At 46.8% G+C, this 21270-nt stretch overlaps 1 protein-coding gene across 3 annotated transcripts in view; it reads right to left on the reverse strand.

The window, feature by feature from the left end:
* Positions 1–19575: 19575 nt before the first annotated feature.
* The window catches only part of MOCS1 (molybdenum cofactor synthesis 1), a 32568-nt gene continuing 30873 nt past the window's right edge, over positions 19576–21270 (reverse strand). For all 3 annotated transcript variants that reach the window (XM_068939566.1, XM_068939565.1, XM_068939567.1), the window contains one exon: positions 19576–20952. In XM_068939566.1, the coding sequence (XP_068795667.1) occupies positions 20075–20952 (878 nt within the window). In that variant the 3' untranslated portion in view covers positions 19576–20074. The remainder of the gene's footprint in view (positions 20953–21270) is intronic.

The raw sequence follows: 21270 nt of genomic DNA on the forward strand, positions 1-21270 counted from the left end.
GAGTGCAGCTGCGCTCTATTCTTCCCGTGCAGTTGTGGTAGAGTTGCTAACTCCTGAAGGAGATGGGAAAATCATATTCAGCATGCTCTAGTGCTAGCAGAGCACCAGCAGGTACAGCAGGCTGTCATGAGGCATAACACTGAGTGATCCTCCCCATCAGGCTCTGAGAGCCAGAGAAAAACAAAGGTCTGTTGTCCTTACGGTTGTGTCAAGCATCAGCATTATTAAATAAAATTACTCTCTCTTTGTAAATAAGTTCAGGTGGAGGAAACGTGAGAGAGCTGTATAATCCAGGGCTTACTCTGCTTTACTCTTCCTACAGAAATGCAGGCGACGCTAGTTTTATGACAAGAGTTCCTCACTCCAAGAGGGGGAGAGATTTTTTTGCTCTCCAAACCTCGTCCCCAGAGGTCTAGTCCTCCCTCGCTCACCTCTCTGTATCTCTGCGTTGTTCATAAGAAAGTTGCATTAGATTGACCCGAGAAAAGACTAAATAACTTATTTCACTCCCTCCCCATCTCACTCCCTTTGATCTGGGTCACTCTTCTCAGTCAGTCACAACTCTGTGGAAATGCTACAAGGTGAAGTGACTTCAGAGCAGCAAGGTCATTCTCTGCCCTGTAGCAGCACATCCTTAGTCTGGGCACCAGTTCACTTCAAGGGCAGAAACGGGACTAGTGTTTAGGGATGAGAGACTTCCCAACAGGGGAGACAGTTTGGGTGTCCTTCAGAAGCATTTCTGTAATGTGGTCACAGTGTCTGAGGAAGGGAAAGAAATTGTGAGGGGCCCTCTCGGAAGGCTGTGGGGCAGGTGTTTCTGTAATGGCCAGCCCCACTGGCTGAATTTTTCCTCCTTTTTTTAGGAAAGCTCATCCTTTGAGCTGGTTTGCATGGGAGAAGCTTGTGTCAGGAGTTTCTGTGAGGGGAATGGAGATCAGTTGTACAGTTGACGATGTACATGATGTATGCAGTTTTGTTTCTGGGTTGGTTGTTCTTGTTTTCTTTTTTGTTTGGGGGTTAAATGGTTTTTTTAAAAAAGGTTTTAGGAATCTCTAAGAGGAACCTGTAAATCTGACACCTCTATTTATTTTGCCTTATTTTAGTTTGCTATGTTTCTATGTATACACTGCATTACAGCAAAGACTATTGAGACCGTGTCAGGGCATTACACCAGCTAGACATCTGCCTTGGTTATTCTGCAGCAAGCTGAGCTAGGTGAGGGGCTGCGTGTGAGCAGTGTTGGTGTGGGAAAAGAGGAGGAAAACCTTTCCTTTGGCTTTCTTGTCACTCTGCCCCTAGTGATATTGGACCTGGGAAAGCAAGTGTTTTAAAGCATATGGGGAACTTATGCAGATCAGTTATTTTATAGCACTTTAAAAATTTTTTTTTTTATTTCTCATCATGAATCATGGTGGGAAGATTGAGAAGTGTTAAACTGCACAGTTGTTCACTCAGGCTTCACCCTTCAACCCACATTCTTGCCATGATGCCAAAGGAGCTTGGATAGATGTACAAAAGTGATTCATGCCCTGTAGTTTCTCACCAGAGTTTAAATGTTGGTGCGACAAACAGCGACAGTTCTCTCTTCTCAGAGCTATTATTCCTTCCTGTTTCCAAGACCAAGAAACTAGGATTTCTTCCCTTTCCCCTCTTTCCTTCCTTCCCCCTCCTCAAGTTTCTCTTTGCACCCAAAAGCGCTGGACTATTTTTCTTACTGAAAGTTTAGGTTCTTTAGGGTTTGCTCAGTACTGCTGCATGTTAGCTTTAACCAATGACTGATGCCAAAAGGACACTAAATTTACATTCACTTTCCATTCATTAACATCAACAGGATCAACAAAATCTTCCTACTGATTGGCTTTCTACTCATAGAGTCTCTAGCAGTCCCCAGGTGTTTGGCCATTGCTCCTCAGCTTCTGCCCTGAACATAGGAGATTTCTGGTCATCTATTATCCAAGTAGTTAGCGCTCATTGGCCACCTTATTTTCTGTTATCAGAGGAAGGTGGGCTGAAGAGGTCAACACTGTTAACACAATTTGATCAGCTGAAAATGTAGAATTTTATTTATATATATATACACACACACACGTATGTATGTGTGTGTGTGTGTGTATATATACATATATATATATTTAAAGCTATCTGCTACTCTGAGTAACAGTTTTGTTGACCAGAATCCCCCAAAGCTGGCCGGATTTTGCTGAGAAGGATGCCATTAGTCTAGAGAAGGGATGTGGCATCCCTTTTTAGGAGAGAGCGTGGACACTCAAAAGATCTTTTAAAACCAGTCTTTTCTGTTACTGGTGTTAATGTGGAACAAATGCTATATAGCCAGTGCAGGTTGCCCTGGCTTTATATTAGCATAATTCATAGCAGCATCTGGATCACAACTCCCCTTTAGAGAGTTTTGGCTGTTTTATAAGATGTTCCACAGGGCTCCTGAAGGGCATGGTGAAGGGCCAGTAGGAGCCCTCCACCAGTAGGAGCTCTCACCTAACTGATCTGGAAAAGCTTCCATAACAAGTCATTCAACCCTCCTTCACACTTACCTTTAAAAGGCTCCTTAAAAACCTTTGCAGTTTTGAGAATTATGAGGAGATGTCAGGTATCTGAGCCACTCTGCGCTCGCTCTTCTCCCTTCCAAACCACCTCTATCTCTAGCTGTTCTCCTTCCTGCAAGCCTGCTCAGCTTGAAACTCGCAGGTCACTTTGAGACGTGCTGCTGTAATGCCTTGGCGCATCCTCATTTCTTAGTCAGTTTAAGACTATAAGTGAATTAAATGTACAAATCCTGTAGTGTCCTTTTTATCCATATCTTTTTATAAGAATATACTGTAACACTAAAAAAAGCAAAAAAAAAATTAAAGATATATTGCCCCCACTGTGTCTCAGTAAATTTCTTTGTAGTTTAGTTTTCTGTGCGTTTTGCTGGAAAATCTGAAAGGTGAGTTGGGGGTCCGTGTACGTTTTTTTGCTAGGCTCTGAGTCTTTCTCTTTGATCACGAGCATGTAGCTCTTTAGAGGACGTGGTCACTGCGGGTCTGGCGAGAAGATTCACAGGTCATTCTGAGGGAGCAAGCAACAAACTGAACACAGGCATGTCTCCCCTTGCAGGGGTAGGGAACTAACTATGGAGCCACCATGTTAGCATATCCAAGGGTCATCTTTCAAAAAGACTGTGAATAAAGCAAAGAGCAGCAAAGGGAACATGTGAGCTCACTTAAAAAGGAGAGAGAGAGAGAGAAGGTAGTCCTGCTAGCAAAGAGCTCATTATCCACACGGTACTAGTACAATAGGAGGCCAAGGAAGGAAGTGCAGGGTTTAAGATGCTGGCCATACGCTTGCTTACTTATGCAGTGTCCTGACAGCAAGGGAGTGACTGAAAGGAGGAGTGGGAGGAGAGGTCTGCTTAAAAGGAAGGAGTTAAATAAGGCCAGCTGAAAAGAAGCTGAGAAAGCCAACATCAGGGCTGAAGCCTTCAGGGATATGGGTGGAGAAGTTGGATAGAGGACAGCAGGGCAAGCAAGAGGCCAAGAGAGGCTGAGGTCCAATGGTGTGTGCTTTCAGAGTGGGTGAAGCAGGGGCGAGGCTGAGGACTTCCTTGGAGCTCAAGGGCACAAGCTTGTTTTCATCCTAGATGCAACATACACAGGTGTTGTGTTTGCACATGGATCTCCCTATCTCTGCAAACAGAAATAGCTTGCTGACCAAATTCATCCTTAAACCACAAATCTGCACTTTTATCTTCAGCCCATCCAGGGGTGATGTTTTAACCATGAGCACCTGAGCAGTGCATGCCTAGCTTCTTGGATCAAGAGCCTTGCTGGCAACAGCCATACATACGTTCATGCACTAAATGGCTTCTCGGGGCCTCCCAGCTGTTGGGTCTGGCTGAGAGGGGATGGCCCAGACAATGACCAGAAGCAATTAGGGGCTAATTGACTGCACAGGCTCAGGGCAGGCCAGCAGCAGCCTCAGTGCCATGGGGGAAGACTTGTTTTATATTTATTAAAAGGGCTCCTGGTTTCTCTTGCCTGAGCTGTTTGATTCAAACTGGCCCATTTTACAGGTGCAAGAGCTGAGGCAGAGAGCTGTTTCCCAAGGCTGTGCAGGACATGCAGGGGCAGGGTGCAAACGCAGGCCTGCCTGCCTGCCCCCTTCTCCAGCAGCTGGGTCTCATTAGCAGAGGCCAAGCCCCACCTTTCCTCTCGGTGGGGGCTGAGCCTCACAACACTTGAACTCTGACTGCTTCGACTCAGCAGAGAGGTGCCTTGCCTAAGTTGTAGGGAGAAGATTTTTCTCTTTTTTAAAGCTATGAATGGGTTGGAGCTGCAACGTGAGGAGCTGGTGTCCTGTCTGCAAGAGGGGCCTCTTCCAGATGCCCCTTTGGACCTACCTGCCATGGCCTCTCCTGTGACACCTTGCAGGAGGAGGTAAGGGCCACCTGGCTTTTCTGAGCAGAACTGGGGCTGGGGCTTAGCTGCCCCAATGATGGTGAGTGGGGGCTTTTTTCCTCTTACTGTGAAGGGCTGAGGGTCTATTATTTGCTAGCTTTCTCTTTCTTTAACCTTTGGCTTTTGCTTAAATGAAGATGACGTCTTTGTCTCTGCCAAAGCAAGCATGGAACGTGCTGGAAGAAAGAAGCTGCACAGTCCTTTAGGAACTGACTTTTGCTGCTAGGAAACAAAATAATTAAAAGCTTCTCTCCCCTGAACCCCCAAGTCCAAAACTTTGGCTTTCAAGGCTGTTGTGTTAGGTGTTTTTTTATTTTTTTGTTTCTGCAGCTATTGAGCTCTTTGCTGTTGTAATCTGAGATGTGGTTGCTGTTTATCTCTGTTTTGGTCAGACTCTCATCAGGGAGGTAGAGTTCCTTTTTTTTTTTTTTTTTTTTTAAAAAAAAAAACCCTGGTCTTGGTGTGGATTTATTAGGGGAGATGAGGGTGACGGTGCTTGTAGAGCCACATAACTCTGGTAAAATGTTATTTTTCTATGTTTTGGGGGGAGGGGGGAGCCCTGCTGGTTGGTCTGGACACCAGCCTGGCAGAATGAATTTTCATCTGATAGAGTGATGGACAGATGCACTAAGAAACCAAAACGCCATGTTTGCCTGTGCCTCGATGAGGGGATGAACTGGGGTAGGATGTCAGTCTGGAGTGCCTGGTTTCCATGTGTGTTTGTTCCCTGGAAAGGTGTGTATCTGCTGCTTTAAAAAAAAAAAAAAGAAGAAGAGAAAGAGTTCATTATCAAATTGGATTAAAATAGCAGGGAAACTAACTAGATTTTAACTTGGGTTTAACTTGATTTCAAAACCCAAACTTCAGGTCAAGCCTGTGAAAGTGAACTGCTAGCCTGAGGCTTTACTGCTATTTGAAACTGTGGTGATGAAGTATGTAATGCCAGAAACTCATTCTTGATTTTTCTGTGCCCAGTCCCCTACCCCTAAGGATGGGATAACCATGAGGTCCTCTGGTGGAGGTGAGGGGCTGAGGTCCTCTGAGCCTGCACTCACCCCGTGGGAGCCCCAAGTCTGTTTGATTGCCCAGGAGCCCATATCCTCTCTATTATGTAGGAGTTTATCAGCTTCCCAAGGTATCTACAGAGCTTCAGCAACAGCTCTTAAATGTATTTTAAATCCATTTGTGAAGAGACCTGTTTTTGTCTTAAGTAGAAGAATCATCATCTAACACCCTTTTCTTGGCTTACTTGTGTAATAGGGCCCCTAGAAAACCCTAGTCTTCAATGCCTGTTATGCTTGGGTGAAAATTCACAGGGACCTTCTGCCTGTGCAGCTGGGGTGAACTGGTGTTGTCTGTGAAGCCAGAAATGTGCTCAGCAGCCAGCCTTCTTAGAGCTGGTGTCACCTTGCTGGTCCATGACTCGAAGCCAACATTTAACAATGAGATTTGAATTTAAGCCCTTGCATTTTCTTTTCTCTCTCTCTCTCTCTTTTTTTTTTTTCTTCTTGCTAGGCTTTGTTTGTCTGTTCCGGAAGGTGTTTCCTTTTATTTTGAAATTGAGAGGGTCCTGATCCAATATCAAAGTAGAATCCAAGCCTCAAAATAATTCAATAACAGAAATAAGTCTCCTTTCTAGAGGCTGCTTTTAAACCTCTTTGAAAGGAAGAAATTAGAGTTCTTCAAAAGGGTTAACTTTTGTGTTTTAAGACAAACATTCATCCTTGTCTCCCAGAGCTGAGCTCCCTTCTTCTTTCCTATGCCTAATTAATGAGGAGGAGTGTCCTGGCTGGGGCGGGGGGGGGGGGGGGGGGGGGGGAAAGCCTTCCAGCCATGATCAAAGCATGAAACACAACACAAATGTAATGAGGTGTTTCAGCTCACTTGCTGCATCTCCTGCTTATTGCAAAGCTGGATGCTGGCTGGGAGCAAGATGAGGACCTCTGGTGCGGGTGGGAGTGGGAGGTGCAGTGGCTTCTGCACTGATCTCTCAGCGCACAGCCTAAGGAAACCGCTTGCAGGAAGGGAAGGCTCCTGAGATCCGCCACTGCATGTGGCGACTGGGGCTGAGGGAGGGGGTGTCAGCCATCCCCCAGCAGCCGACCTGCCCAGGGGAGCAGAGTGCCTCCGCTTCTGGGCTCACCCCTAGCCACAGTGAGCTGTGCTCTGTTGCAATGGAGCTACCATGCATCCCAGTCCTTTGCAGGACTGGGAGCCTAAAAGATGCTTGTTCAAATATGAGTTGGCCTCAAGCTATCTGCTAGCATACATCATCATTTGTATGCCCCACATGCCAGTCTCTCCCTAGAGATACCACATCAGGTAGTATCTGTAGACTCCCTTCTCTTCTTAAATAGTGGACTTCAGGCATCAGCACAAGTATGCCTCTGGATTATAAAGCTGGGGATATAGCACAGCATATCGGCATGGCCATGCCACTCAGGCTAGCTTGTCCTCCTGTGAGGCAGAGATAGAAATCCCTGGCCGATCACGCTTCTGACAGTGCCGTGCCCTTTTGCCTCTGACACTTGAGCTCTTGGATTTGGAACTAGCTCAGGTATTTGCTGACTGTGCAAAGGAGAGGGAGGTGAAAAAGTTTCCCCCCCACCCCTCGACATTTCTGCTGAAAGCACAGGATGGGTGGTTTTCATGCTGGTCCTGACTTTTTTTCCCCCTTCTTCCTCTCTCCACCAGCTGTTTCCTCAGGTTATGCCAGCCACAGGCTCAAAGAGGGTTTGTGAGGGAATAGAAGCTCTCCTCAGGAGAGCTGCTGCATCTTTGCTACAGTGACAGCCATGAACCCTGGGCACCTGGAGGGGGTTGAAATGCTGTGATTAATTCAGTGCAGAAACCAAGGAAATGCTCCTCACCCACCTTGTTCTAGATGTGGGGCACGATGGTGTTCAGGCAATTCCTAGCAATGCTTGTGAAAGGAGAAAGTCCTAGCTAGCTGGAAAAATAACAGCCAGTAAACAATGAATAAAAAGCATGGGGAAAAAGAACTTCATAATTCATCGCGCCATGCAAGATGCAGAAAAAGGCTTTTGTATAGCTGAAATGTCTATCACTGGTATCAATGGTGCTTTGGTCTGTCTTGTTACAGCAAGACCTTTGCCAGTCTTCTTCCTTCACAGAGGTACAACAAAAATAGCTATTCAGAGCAGTTCTGCAAAGTATTGAGGAGGAGGCTGCTAACTGGGGGAAGAAAGAAATCATGTACATGCTGCAGGGATTTGGGGAGCTGGGAGCGGAATAGCCCTGAATACCCCTCCCATGGGGCATATATGGGTATGAGCGAGTTGTGAACTACATGGTGTTGCTGCCAGTCACTGCAAAGAAAGATGGGTCTCTTCTCTCCGTGCCACTTGCCGTAGGTTTTAGAAGATGGGGTGGAGGAAAAAAAACCTGGCTGTGTCAGATTTCTTGAAGTGATAGGGAATACTCTTGTGCTTGAGGGCCTTGGGAAACAGGGATACTTGCCGTTTGTCTGTCTGTGGGTGAAGTGTCTGCCTTGTTGGAGTTCTGCTGGGGCAAAGCTTGTGCTTTATCATCCCCTAAAACATAAGGAGTGTTGTTATAGGAAGTAGCTTGGATGTCCCAGGAGAGGCTACCTTAATACTTCCTTCGGTATGCTGAACCCATAGCTTATACTGTCATTCTTGTACTCTGCTACTGTTTTGCAATTTGTGGTTCCTGGAAAACTAGTGGTCTTTAAAGGTATCCAAAGATTGTCCATTGACACTGGTCGAGGAAGTTAAAAAAGAATGAAAACTTCTGTACTCGCCATCCCCACTCAAGGAAGCAAACAAAATAGGAGAAAAATAAATGTGCTTCCACTTAAAGCTTAAGCTATTTTTTATTTGGTTGTGGCACTGTGGTAATCTTGTTCAAAAAAAATGATTTTTTTCTTAAGAAGGTTAGATGGTCAGTAGACTCAAGAGATGAGAAATAGTGCTCTAAATCATGTCTTTGCTACTACACGTTATTGTGATTGTCAGCAGGCCTGATCCAGCCCTGGCTCTGCCTTGCAGCCTGCCTTCTGGCTGGCCTTTGGGTGTGATGGATGCTCTCGAAATGCAGAACGATGGGCTGTGTGTCCTGGTGGAGAGGCAGGAATCGGCCTAGTGCTTGCCCACCCTTAGGCTCACAGTAAGGGGTTATAACGGGACCTCAGTATTATAACTGAGCCAGGGTAACACTGTGCACTGAGTAGGCTATGTTTGTATCCCCAGGTAAGTCAGTGGAGGGATCTACCCTTCTTTTATAGAAGGAGCGGGTTTACCTGAAGAGCAGGTTTTTCCCAGGTTTACCCACTCCAGGTTTCCTTCCTTCTAGGCTCCCAGAGTAATAGCAGGACTCCTCAGTGCTGTGCCCCATGCTGCTGTATACCAGGCCTTGCTTCTATTGGTTCTTTTCAACATCTGAGCCCTGTTTACATGCCTCCTGTGCCTTCACAGATCCTTTCTGTTGCCATTACCCTTTACTGCCCACCTTGGGAGACCTGCTGCCCTTTCTGTGGCAATGGGGGCTGGAGTTTACCTGGAGCCCAAAGCTCCCAAAGTCCCTTGCAGGGGATCAATCCCTGGTATTAACTTTCTTGCTCTGCCCTTAGCACAGCTCTGCATGCAGGTGTTGCTCTACTGGGGCACTGGAGTCAGCAGGCAGATCAAATGGCACATCCTACCTTTCTCCTTGTGTAATCTGGCCCAACTTCTGCCAGTGGCTGAGCTGCTGTTTGCCTAGGAAGCAGATGTTATGTGTTTAACATGACATTGCTGTTCTAAAATAATGGTAACATCTTGCCTCTTTCTGGTCCTGGGAGTGAAAGCTTCTTATTTAACAGAAAGGAGGCGATTTCCCCAGCTCAAGAGCTGAAGCTGCCTCAGGCCAGTTGGGGTGTGTGGCCTTTCACCGCAGAAGCAGCTCCATAGCTGAGACAATACAACATTGGGACCAGAGCTAGCTGTGGCCTCGGGGATGCTGATTTCTTGCCAACTCCTGCAGTGTCAGTGCTGGGATGCATCAGCAAGCCTGTCTTGGACTTGCACCAGGGTCAAAAGGAGTGACTCCAAATTACAGTTTGTCCCACAGCTGAGATCTTGTCCTTGGAGGCAGCTGCCAGTTCTCTATCTGTTCCTGATTAATCCTCTCCCAGAGGGATGCCAACCAGCACATCCCAAACCCAAAGTGGGATTGGAGGAGGAAGGGGCTAAATCAGATCCTGAAGCAGTCTTACTCTCTAATTTTTAACCCATGCTGGCACCGTAATCCAAACAGGAAGGCAGCAGGAGTTTGGACAAGGATCAGTAATCCTAACTTAGTGCTGTGCAGAGCAGAACCAGTATAATTATGGGCAAATGGACATAATCATACAAATAGCTGAGCTGTGATGAGGGGCAGGCTCTTTCCTGAGAACTTTTCACAGGAGCAGTGGCCAGTTCTCTTCCCCTCTTACTCTTGCCAGCACTCTCTTGTCAGCTTTACAGTGGGCTTTACCACCATTGGACATCTTTTTTGCAATCATTATAATAGGACCTGGACTCGCCCTAATGCATCAGCAAGCATGTCTCCTTGTGAGGCAGGGAAGTGAGATCCTCATCTAATGGGAGAAACTGAGGAATAAAAGTCACAGCTGCCAAAAGTAGCCTTGTTTCTGTGGTGACAAATATAGCCTTTTCCAGATGCAAATCAGAAGTGAAGCCCAACTAAGGCCCGCAAACCTGTCTCCGCATGTCCACTGCCAAGTACTTAAACATCAGGAAGGTCTGATCAGTTTCTCCTTCTGAAAATGCTAATTTGGGTGAGTTACCAAGCATGACGCATCAGTCTGGTGAGAATGCCTGTGTCCAGGGCCTCCCAGGTCACAGCCTGGGCCAGCAGCGCTGGGACCATCCTTTCCTTCCCCTCTTGGTCGGAACGAGCTCCGAAGGGGACCAAGGACCCGTCTCTCTGCTCACACCTGGAGCAGCTCTTGCCCATGCACAGGACAGGGCATCGCTCTTGGACTGTGAGGGAGCTGGCACATGTGCATGCGATTTGTGGCCTCACAGGCACCCTAACATCACCAGTGTTTTGACAGTTTTCCCTGTTACTTTTCTGTCTCTGTCAACCGCCCCCATCTCCTCTTCTGCTGCCTCCAGGTGTGTTTCAGACTTCTCTGCTTACTTGCTGTCCTCGCCCCATGTCCCTGCGAGCCTCCTGGCGCAGAGCAGCAGCAAGGTTTGGGGCTGAACTTTCTGATGCCCCCCGGGCTGGTTGGATTCTCTGAGCTGCTTCAGTGGTTCCTGGGCCTGCATTTCTTAAGTGCATCAAATGCGTTCCCAGCTTTCACAGATACAGGGGGGTCCCAACCAGTGACAGGTCCTTTGGAGAGCTCTGAACCACATGCGTGTGTGGAGACATTTTGTCTGAGGGATCAGGCTAAATCTAGGCTACTGTAAAACCCCTGAATAGCAGCAGCTCCAGCACCAGCTGCTCTGATTAGCTGAGGTACTCTTCTTGAGCTGAATTACTTGCTGATGTCGATGTGGCCTCTGTGCATGTGTGTTGGGGGGAACAGGTGTCAAAAGTGTATGTGAGGGAAATTTTTGCTGGTGCCATGCAACTGTGGAAGAGCACTTGGTTTTTGCCTTCCCTTCTATAAATGGTTTTTGTGAAAACAGGTTTCTTAACTTAGGTTACATCAGCAAGTGCTAGATGAGTTTTGCTACCAGTGACACATGAACTGGAAGAAATCCTTGGCTAGATTAGATAAGAGGTGAGGATCAGGAATGTAGCCTGTCCTCATGAATTATGTTATAGGACTTCTCCTGGCCATGCTAAAGCCTGTGTTAGATGTTTGGTAGGGATGTAATCCACAGCAGAGTGAGGGCTTTCCCTGGATTGCTGGAGAAGGAAGCAATTATATTAAAGCCTCATCTCACACTGTAGAAAACTGTGACACTGCTGCTTTTAGGTAAGGTACTTAGACTAAGCCTGGCTTCCTTGAGAGCTGCCTCCCTTCTGCTCCTCAGCTGAGGATATGGAAGACCTTTTTCCAGGCTCTCCTGCAAATTTAGTGAGGATGGGGAAATATCGGGGGGCAAGGGGAGGCAGGGACACTGGGAACCCTGTCCCTGCTGCTGGTGGAAGTACAGGCATGCTTGCTTGCTCCCCAACTCCAGCCAGCTGTGTTTAATTTTGGAAATGCAGTGCTATCTTGGGGCATCTTTTTCCACAGAATGCAAGTCTTTAAGTAAATAAATAACAGCTTTGTGGAGGTGGAATGACGGCCTGTAACTGCACTGCGAAACACGCACCGAGCGACTCAAGCACTTGCATGTGGAACTACTTTGCACAGATACAGTGGCTGCACTGCCTCCCTTCAGCCCCCTCCTGATCTGGCCATGTGCATTGATTAAAAAGAAATAAAAACACCTTGAAATACCAGCCTCGGAGAAGAGAAGTGGAAATGAAAACACCTCCAGCTGCTGGGGTTCAGCTAAAGTTCTCTGGCGTAGGTTTGCAAAAGCTATATGGTATGCCCATGATCAGCCAAGTGTTACTGTTGATGCCTTTGCTGCCTGGGGGACATCCCAGAAGGATGTACTCTGAGGCATCCTCAAGGAGGCCTGAAGGAAATAGCAGGCTAAAAGGATGAATGTAAGAAACTTATGTTTAAATACCCCTCCCAGTGTGGCTGGCTCAGAGCCTTGTGCACTCAGTTGTGTTGCTTATGGCTGAATGTCCTGGGTGTGTCTGTCAAAGCTTGTTTGCTGGCTGGAAAATCCTGTTAAGATCCATCTTACCAGGGCGAGAGCCCATCTTCACTGCTTCAGTCCAGCAGCCCCGAGATGCCTGCGTGGCATCTGCTGCATAACCTGCTGGTAACTGTGTCCACCGAATCAGCAAGTCAAGATCCTCCAAAGCTCCCAGTCTGGTGAGATCAGGGGCTGGGCAAGACTGATGGGTAACAAGCCAAGGATGCAATGACTGTCAGCCTAATTTGAAAGGGAGAGCTCTTGACTACCTCTGCTGTCAGCTGTTGATGCTCCATTGATATTGCTGGAGCTGTGGCAGGGCTGCACCTCGTTTGTAGTCTCTGCAACTAAGCACCATAGGCCTTGTAGATACTGCAGTCCTACAGCCATCTGGGCCTAAAAGCTGGATTATCCCTGTCCTCGCCTGTGATCCCTGAGAGAGTTCCCAATATTTCTTAATGCCAGAGGGGCACATCCATTTAGATCCAACCTGCAGAAGAGGTAAACTGGATTCCTCTCATTACCAGCTCCTGTTTTGGAGGTCCAGGAGCTGATCTGGGGCTCTGGCTGTGTCACTGAGGACAAAGGACAACAGCTCATTTGGAGGGCCAGATGCTTGCCCCATATGTGATCTTACCATGATGGCCTTCCTCTGATGTAGGGACTTCAGAGATGGACATAAAATCTGTGTGGTGGAGCAAATGGTGTCAAAATTACCCAGATTGCTGGCTACTCACTGAGTGCAGCAGGCGGGCTTCCTCCCTGTGTGCATTGGTGCTGCTGCTGGACAACACAGTGGCTGTGATGACAGGACACTGCTTGTAAGGAAATTAGGTCAGAAACACCCATCTTGGGTGCATTAGCAGCTGGCAACACCACTTCTGGGTGCTTCCTCAAAGCCAAAGAGGTGGCTAGACTATGCTTAATCACAGAGGTTTGAGTGAGCTCTGGCAATAGTCTTTTTTGAGAGCGGGCTCAAAATCAGTGTCTGGGGCTTGAAGAAAGCATCATGTAGTATCCTCATGTCACATGTGCACAGGATGTTTGAAGAGGTTTTATTCTGCCCTTTCTCTCACAAAGAGACAAATGTGTCTTGTCCTCTTTCCTGTAGCTCTCAGCAGGAGTGTTTCTGGGCAGAAGCCATGGCAGGTTTTGCATGTTTGTTCAGGGCTGGTTGTAGTATTTGTGTTCACTTTGGGCCGGGCTTCGGGATTGATGGCTGCCCCCGGCCTTGCTCGTGGCCTCCCCTCCCTGAGGGCTGTGGGGGCAGGAAGGACGTTATACATGACGTGGCTTTGCCTGCTCCATGCCGTGGGCACGCTGCACATGACCTGGTCACACTGGCCCCTCTCCTCCTTAACTTCAGCCACGATCCAGCCTGCTCCTGTGCTGGTATCAAGGGTTTGGAGGGTTTTTTTTCCTGTTTATTTATTTTTTTTATTTTTTGGTGAACCCTAGTGAAGGCCCTTTCCTAAGGGGCCAGGCAAGCTCTGTGTAAGTCCAGGATCACAGCAGTCCTGGCAGCAGCTTGTCTTTTCCACCAAACCCAATTAAAATTCAGTCTTGGCAGAATGGAGCCTTTCAAACTGCCAGCTGCAAAAGGCGAGATCCGCCTTCAAGGGCAGCAGAAATTATTCCCTTCCCTCAGCTATACTTATTTCTTGGATTTGGGCTGAGGATGGCCCCAGAAGTTGATCTGCAGAAGCCAAACGAGCCACACAGAGCTCAAACGTTTCCACTGAGCGTCAGACCCAGGGTGGGGAAGCACAGCTCTGCATAGCGTGGAGACTGTGGGTGGCAGCCGGGGAGGCGGGTGGAGGACGTAGTCCTGCTCGCTGCCTTCAGACAACAGTAATTCTAGCTTAGCTGGAACTTTGCATATGGAGAGGCTTGAGTGCCGAAATGACCCTGCTAATTAAATAGGCATTCCTTAAGGACCTTGAAAGCAGTAGTAAGGGAAGGTCAGAGCTGCACAGCCGAAATCCCACTCTCCCAGGCCCACAGAAGCAGCTGCTACCTGCCAGGACTTTGCCTGGTGTAAAGCTGCACAGCTCTGCTGATGTTGAAGGAGCTATGCCACAAGTTGCACCAGTTGAAACGGGCCTAGGGCACTGTTAATAGAGCAGCTGTATATATGATGGCATATGTTTTTTTCCCAAGGATAATGCAAGCACAGCTTTAGAGTTGCCGGATCCTTTTGCTGTTTCCTCCTCTTCCTCTCTCCACCTTCTGTCACTTGTACATCTATTGTAGCCATGTTCCCCTTGGCACTGGAACCAGAAACTTTGCTTTTGCTGGCTTTGCATCCTTTCAGCAGTGCACCCTGGAGGTATCATGGGTATGGAGGGGAGCGTTTGTGTTGCATTTATTTTTAAGCCTATCTCTCTATAGGAATAGCTTAGTAGTACAAAGAGTTGCTGCTGGTTTTGAATAGGCTGTCCAGGATTTGAGGGTAAGCTCTATTGCTCTGTGTCTGCCACCTTGTTCAGGAAAAGCTATTGCGGAGGCAAAGGTCTCTGTAATACTGTTGCTAATTTGCAGTTACGCTAGGAGTAATGCTTAAGCAGTAAGGAAAGCTTTGTCACAGCTCTACAGAGCAAGTGTTGTGCTGGTGGCACCTAGGAGACCCACAGACATTAGGCAACTTGCCTGATTGGCCATGCCACTCTTGCCAGCGGCTTGTGCCTGGGAAGCTGAGCAATGTCCGGTTTGTCCTGCAGCTCTTTTTGGAGCAAGGCTCAGCAGTGTCTCAGAGTGTCAGGCCCTGCACTGAATTTGTACTCTAACTGTGCTTTACCGCTGTTATTTTGGGTACCCTCTGCTCCTCAAAGGAGCAAATAGGATGAGCACAAAAATAGAGATGCTAAACTGAGAGCTTTCTAAACACGGCCCTGGCAGCACAGAGGGACAGAGGAAGGTAGAGCTAGCTGGATTTGTCCTCAGCTACTGTTGTATACAAGTGTTCTGACCAAAATGAAAATCCGCTCTTATTATGACAGGGCGCATTCACTCTTTTCAGGCCCGACTTGTGGAAGAGGATTCAGCTGCTCCACCCTGTTGCCTTTCCAGGGAGTGAGCCAGACGTGTCAGGGGTTTGTCTGCCATCGTCATAGCTTTCCAGCGCTCCTCAGATCCGCTTGCGTTTGAGACCTAACTCAAGGCTTTAACCTGAAGTCTTGAAAAAAAACAAAAGCTTAGTCAGTCAGCCCCCTGCAAACAGCAACTCAGTGAACGTTTTTATGTTCACTGAAATGCTAAGCTTTCTCTTGGAACAAGGCTCTAGTAAGTGGAGGGAAGTAAACTGTGCTGTGTTTCTATTTAACTAATTAGCCCTCCTATGTCCTGGCCAAAGCACACACAATGTTACAGCCATTTTTAAGCTGTTACATGCCTGCATAACTGTTGCTGAGCCAGCCAGCAGGAGCTGCAAACTAGCTAATGCCAAGGAGGGGGTGGGATGAAGGGCCAGATCCTGTTCAGTCAAATCCCATATAAAGCTGAGTAACCTCAGTGACTTAAGTAGAATTACTGCAGGTCATCAGTGGTTTAGAATGGCTCACAATTTCTTTCCCCCTTCTAATGTTCTGCTGGTGCTGCTTTTAGAGTCTGGTTTTGAGTGATTTCCATTCTGAAGAAGAGGTCTCTTTTTAAGGTGTTTCAAGGCATGTCTTCCTTCTACTCCCCACTTCCCTTCCCCTTGCACTTTCTGAAAGCATTAGTCTCTTTGATACAAATTTAATATTCTTAAGAATTCAAATTTAAATATTCTTAAGTGACTAGCTCCTGCTGGCTTTGCCTTTAATGTTCTGCATCCAAGTTTTTTTCCAGGGCAGCCTAAGGGAGGGGTAACTGGCTGCAGGATGTGGTTGTGAAGGCCTGCCTCAAAAGACACAGACTGGATTAGCAGTGAACAGACAATAAAACACAAGTGGGGAATTAGCTGGGACAGGTAAGAGTTTCCAGTAGGCAAAAGAAAAATTGCATATGCATTGTGAGGGCCATCAAGCTCTGCAACATTGACTTTGCATGCCATTATGTACAGTGCTAGTGGTGTCACTTGTGCCTTTATGGCATCCTTCAAGGGAAGGATGTGGTAGGCTCAGTGCTGTAGGCCATTTCTTTTGGTTAAACCTTTAAAATCCTAGTTCCAAGTTAGGAAGCAGCTCCTACAAAGAGGCTGCAAAGCTTTGTGCTGTGGTCCCAGGATCAGCAGCAATTCTTGTCTGTAGAAAGAGAGGCCCCGGGGCAGCGCAGGTGCAGTCTCAGCCCTGCGGCGGAGCGCCTGCTGCTTTGCCCCTGCCTGGAGGCCCCTGGCTTCCTGCAAGGCTGCAGCTACTTAGAGCAAACAGGTCAACCAGCTGAATTCCCTCTGATAAGAACAGGCCTTCCTAATACTAAAAAAGCTTTCCTTGAAGCTGAGATGGACTAAAAAGAGAATTCTCCTTGCACCTATCCGCCCTTCTGTAGGGACAGCCTTGGTAGAGAAGCGTCCCTGGACATTAGTTTCAATGCATGGTCACTCTAAGTAAGAGGAACTCGGCTCGCGAGGCACCAGTTCCTTATGTTTCTTGGCAGCACAAAACAGTGGCAAGTTAAGTGCATCCACTGACGCAGGCCTGTTACAGACAAGTGGGAGAAGCTGGGCTAAAGAGGAGAGATGAGAGGAGAGATGACAAATTATGATGCTAAACCTATGGGATTATTCAATTTAAGAAAAATCCATGAAGAGCTGAGCTTCTCCCAGCAAAGAGAAATGTTGGGTCCCTTACAGTAGGGGGTTATCTTGACTGATTTCTTGCGAATTGCTGACTAACAATTGCAACTTTTAAGGTTTGTCTTGCTGCTCTGGAGTTAGAGAAACTAAAATGGTATAAAACTTTTCACAGAAACTTATTGATTAAAATGTAAATGTTCCTTTGAATGAATAAAAAGGGTATTCAGAATAATACAAACCACGCTTACTGCAGTTACAACTAGCATTTATTAAAAATGCAGTGGACAAAAGCATGCTTCCAAAAATACTGAGTTCTTCAACATGTAGTAGTACCATTGCCCACCCAGCAGCACTGAAACATACAATGCTGTCAACTCACTTCTCTTGCAGCATAGTCTCTTGAATTACGCTTGCTTCAATATCTATTAATGTGCATAGTTTCAAGACTTGACAATGTAATAGCATAACATGGCACCAAAATCTGTTTGTCAATTTGGAAGCTTAGGGCACTGTCAAACCCAGAGAGGAAGTAGTGAGTTTTCAGATGTGCGTTTCAGTCGTGTGTGCGCTGTAGTCCCTTATGTGAGCTAAAGTCGTCTGTACGAGCTCCTACAACATGCCAGCAAACTTGTTAAAAAATCATATGCCCCAAAGCATCATTTGATCACTACTATGTCTAGTTTCTTTCTAATTTTGAGAACTACCTAGTGACTGGATGAAGGCAGGGGAGGTCAGGGTACCTGTGCGTGGTTGTGAGGGATTGGGGGGGGGGAGGGGCGGCTAAGTGCTTGTATAAGTCAGGTAACTCAGCAGGGAGCATGGTGCTACACACATGCTTCCTTTCCCAGGAAAGGAAGCTAGTGTAGCTAGCTACTGAAGCTAGTGTAGCAGCTCCACAGATGGACACAGTGTCTTGTATTTGCATGGTCCCACTGGGATTCTTGAGGCACAAAGCAGCGGCTGTGCTAGGGCTAGTGGTGGAGAAGGCATGAGAGCACATAATGAGGCCAGGAAGGAGTTCACTGCGGCTGACTTTGGCAGAAGATGGCACCACTGCATCTTTACGTGGTGGTACAGTTAACAACTCAGAAGCCTCTCACAGGAAGGCTTCTCCTGCAAAGGCCAACCTGCGAGTCATGTATTTTTTTTTTTTTTTTTCCCCAAGGCAGTGATAGGAGAGCCCAAGGGTCTAGTCTTTCCTCCAGTTACTGTTTTGTTGTCTCTCTCATTCATTAGACTGAAGCCAGGTCAGGCTTCTTCCCTCTGCATAAACTAGAGGACAACTGGGTCTCTGCTGTAGGAGAAAGAGTGTGCTCTGTATTGTTCATTCTTTTTCCACTTTAGGCAGCACAGACGTCAGGCAGCCTCCTAGGAAAGGAGCATGGGTTAGGACTCCTAGGAGCAAGCAGCTGTTTGTTTGCAAGTCTTGGTGCCAATGAACCTTGGATACGCGGTCACTACGCTTTTTTCTTTCTTTTTTTTTTTTTAAAGTGCTAAATCCACCAGCTTATGTGACATCAAGGGAATTACAACTATAACACTAAATACAGACATACAAATCTTTATGGAGCTGGGCCGCTCTCGCTCTCTTTCTCTCTACCATCAATCTTTCCAGACTCCTTCCCCTTGTCTGCTGCTGAGCAGGCTCAGAAGTAGCTGTTAGGTGTGCGTTGCTCTATGTGTCTTATCTCACAGTAACAATGAATAAAGAACCAAATTAATGCACCTGCAATGGAAAAAGGTGCTATTTCAGTGCCTTTTGTGGTAACTAGTGTGTGAGAGTTGTAAAGCATATGTAAATATATTTACAGAGAAAAAAAATCTACTACTGCCGCAACATAAAGTAAGCACAGCTCTAAGTGAGCAGGATGCATGATAGTGTGGTGTGCGCTTTACTGGTGCTCAGCGTAACTTCAGCTTATTTCATGGGCAGTGGCTCCAGGCAAAGTTTAAGACTTTTTTTCAATAGCCTATTTCAAGCTGTTAGAGCTGTCTCTTCAACTCTTTGTGCGTATTGAGAGGGAGCACCTTGAACTATGTGTGCCTTCACAGTAGCCATAAGCACTGGAAAACAAGTAAACCAAAGCTGAAAATACTGTGTTTAGTCTGAGCATTTAAATGAATATTTAAAAGGCTCTATCACTATTAATAAAACAATGCTGAGTAATTATCTAGGGCAGTCAATTACCAAAGTTATTAAAAGCCCTAGGACCATTCCTCCTGGCAACTTAAATGTGACTAGTCACTGGAAGCTGGCTGTAGGATTAAAAAAGTCTTTTGGGTCTTGGTGCAATGTATACTCTGAACTCAGGGAGAGCAGACACTGGCTTCGTTATAGGGCATAATTAAGCCCTTCAGCATGCAGACACAGGGCCTCAATGTACTTAAGAGCTAAGGGCAAAATGTTGGAACATGCTTCTAACATTGTAAAAGGTATCTTTCAGATCAGCGACATAACTCTTCCAGCATCAGAAACCACCTGTTCTACGTCATGCTTCACAGAGCACTCAAGGCAGAGGGCTGGGCAGCTGCCTTTTTTTTTTTTTTTTTTTTGAAATTGATATGTGGATATTTCTAACTTGTGGACAACAGAAGCAGTAGCAACGCAAAGGGAGAGGAGCTGACCCTGATTGTTCCACAGTTATCATCTCTGCTGTATGTATAGTAAGGTTCCTGAGCTGTTTTCTTCTCTGTCACCCTTTAAATTCAACTTTCGGGGAGGGGGGGGACAATTCTCAAATCCTAATCCTTGGCTTAAAAATAGTTGCCAAATAACTGTGTTTTCAGCAGTAGCTTCATTTCCAGAGCTCACAGTTGCATGGTGTGATGACAGCAGCTGTGAATACTTCACAGCAAGAAGGAACAAAAAAAAAAAACCTCTTTGTGGTATAACTGGGAATCTCTACTCAAGCTCATGATGAGGACACTGAAATGAAGTTATTGGTTGAGTGGAGAAGTCTGTCCTCTAAAAAACAGATGTAGTTAGCAGGTGGCTCCACTGTTCACGCAGCAGAAAGGGTAAGGTTAGAAGTGGAGTTACATGGTTGTTGTAGGGTACATCTGCTGAGGTCTCGAAGCCTAATGCAGCTGGGCAAAAGCTTTTTCCATGAAGAGGCTATATGTGAGCAGTGGCCACCTGAGGAGGACTAGAGGTGTCTGGATATGAACTAGACCCTTGAGAAGTCTCCCCTCTGCCCACCCGTCTTACTAAGCAACTTCACCTCTTCAATCACAATGTCGTGAGTGACTGCTTTGCACATGTCATACACAGTCAGGGCAGCCAGACTGGCAGCTGTTAGAGCTTCCATCTCCACACCTGTCCTCCCCCAGGTCTGACAGGAGCTGCGAATCACCACTGCGTGTCTGGCCTCATCCAGACTCAGAGACACCTCAACATGGTTGAGGGGGATGTTATGACACAGCGGGATTAACTGGCTGGTCAGTTTTGCTCCTTGGATTCCTGCAATCTGGGCTACTGCCAGCACATCCCCTTTCTTCATCTGGTTCTGCCTCACCATCCCAAATGCCTTCTCACCCAGGTGGACCACAGCACCAGCAACAGCAGTTCTTCTGGAAACCAGCTTCCCTCCAACATCTACCATTGTGGCCCGGCCTTCCTCATCTGCGTGAGTCAAGCTATCAGAGGCATGAGGTACCTTGGTGCAAGACCCAGAATCCCTGCTAAAGAATTCATATCCTGGACTTGTCTCATTGGAGCAAGAGTCCACAGAAACTTGGCCAACAGGAGAAGTCTCTATCTTAAGGCACTTTGTGTCAAAGCTGGAGCTCAAGTCCTTTCGGCAGACACAGCTGCCTCTGCGCTGAGTTTGCAGAATTCCTGTCATCATGTGCTGCTGTTGCTCTGGGTGAGATACTGGCAGGATAAGCTGTCCTGTAAGCTTATTTTTCTTGAATGTTTTTCCTGTCTGTTTGGATAAACGTGCTCTCAAAGTCAGCCGATGACTAACTGTGTGGCCCCACTGCTTTGAACTTGGGGGATTCTGCAGGGCATCTTGGTGTAGTGGGGATGACATCAATGTAGCCTCTGAAAAAGAAGAGAAAAATAAGATGACGATAGCTTACCCTTCCAGGTGATAAGGTGTAAGTCTGTAACAGATAAGACTCCTACCAGAGCAGTGCTTGGGACTTTTTGTGTTACAAGAATCTCAATAAGCCTGCAACCATCCACTTTTCTCCTCAAGTTCTCCTCTCCCACATTCTGACTTCCCACATTTGCTGGTTTGTTAGTATAAAACCCCAGGACTAGAAACACTCACGGGAAGGTCACAGACAAGAGGCAACAACTTTCTTTCAAAAAGTATCAACACATATTGAGAAACAGGAGCCTAGGAAGCTTACATGA

The sequence above is a fragment of the Struthio camelus genome, chromosome 3, assembly GCF_040807025.1.
Source record: "Struthio camelus isolate bStrCam1 chromosome 3, bStrCam1.hap1, whole genome shotgun sequence".
NCBI lineage: Eukaryota > Metazoa > Chordata > Aves > Struthioniformes > Struthionidae > Struthio > Struthio camelus.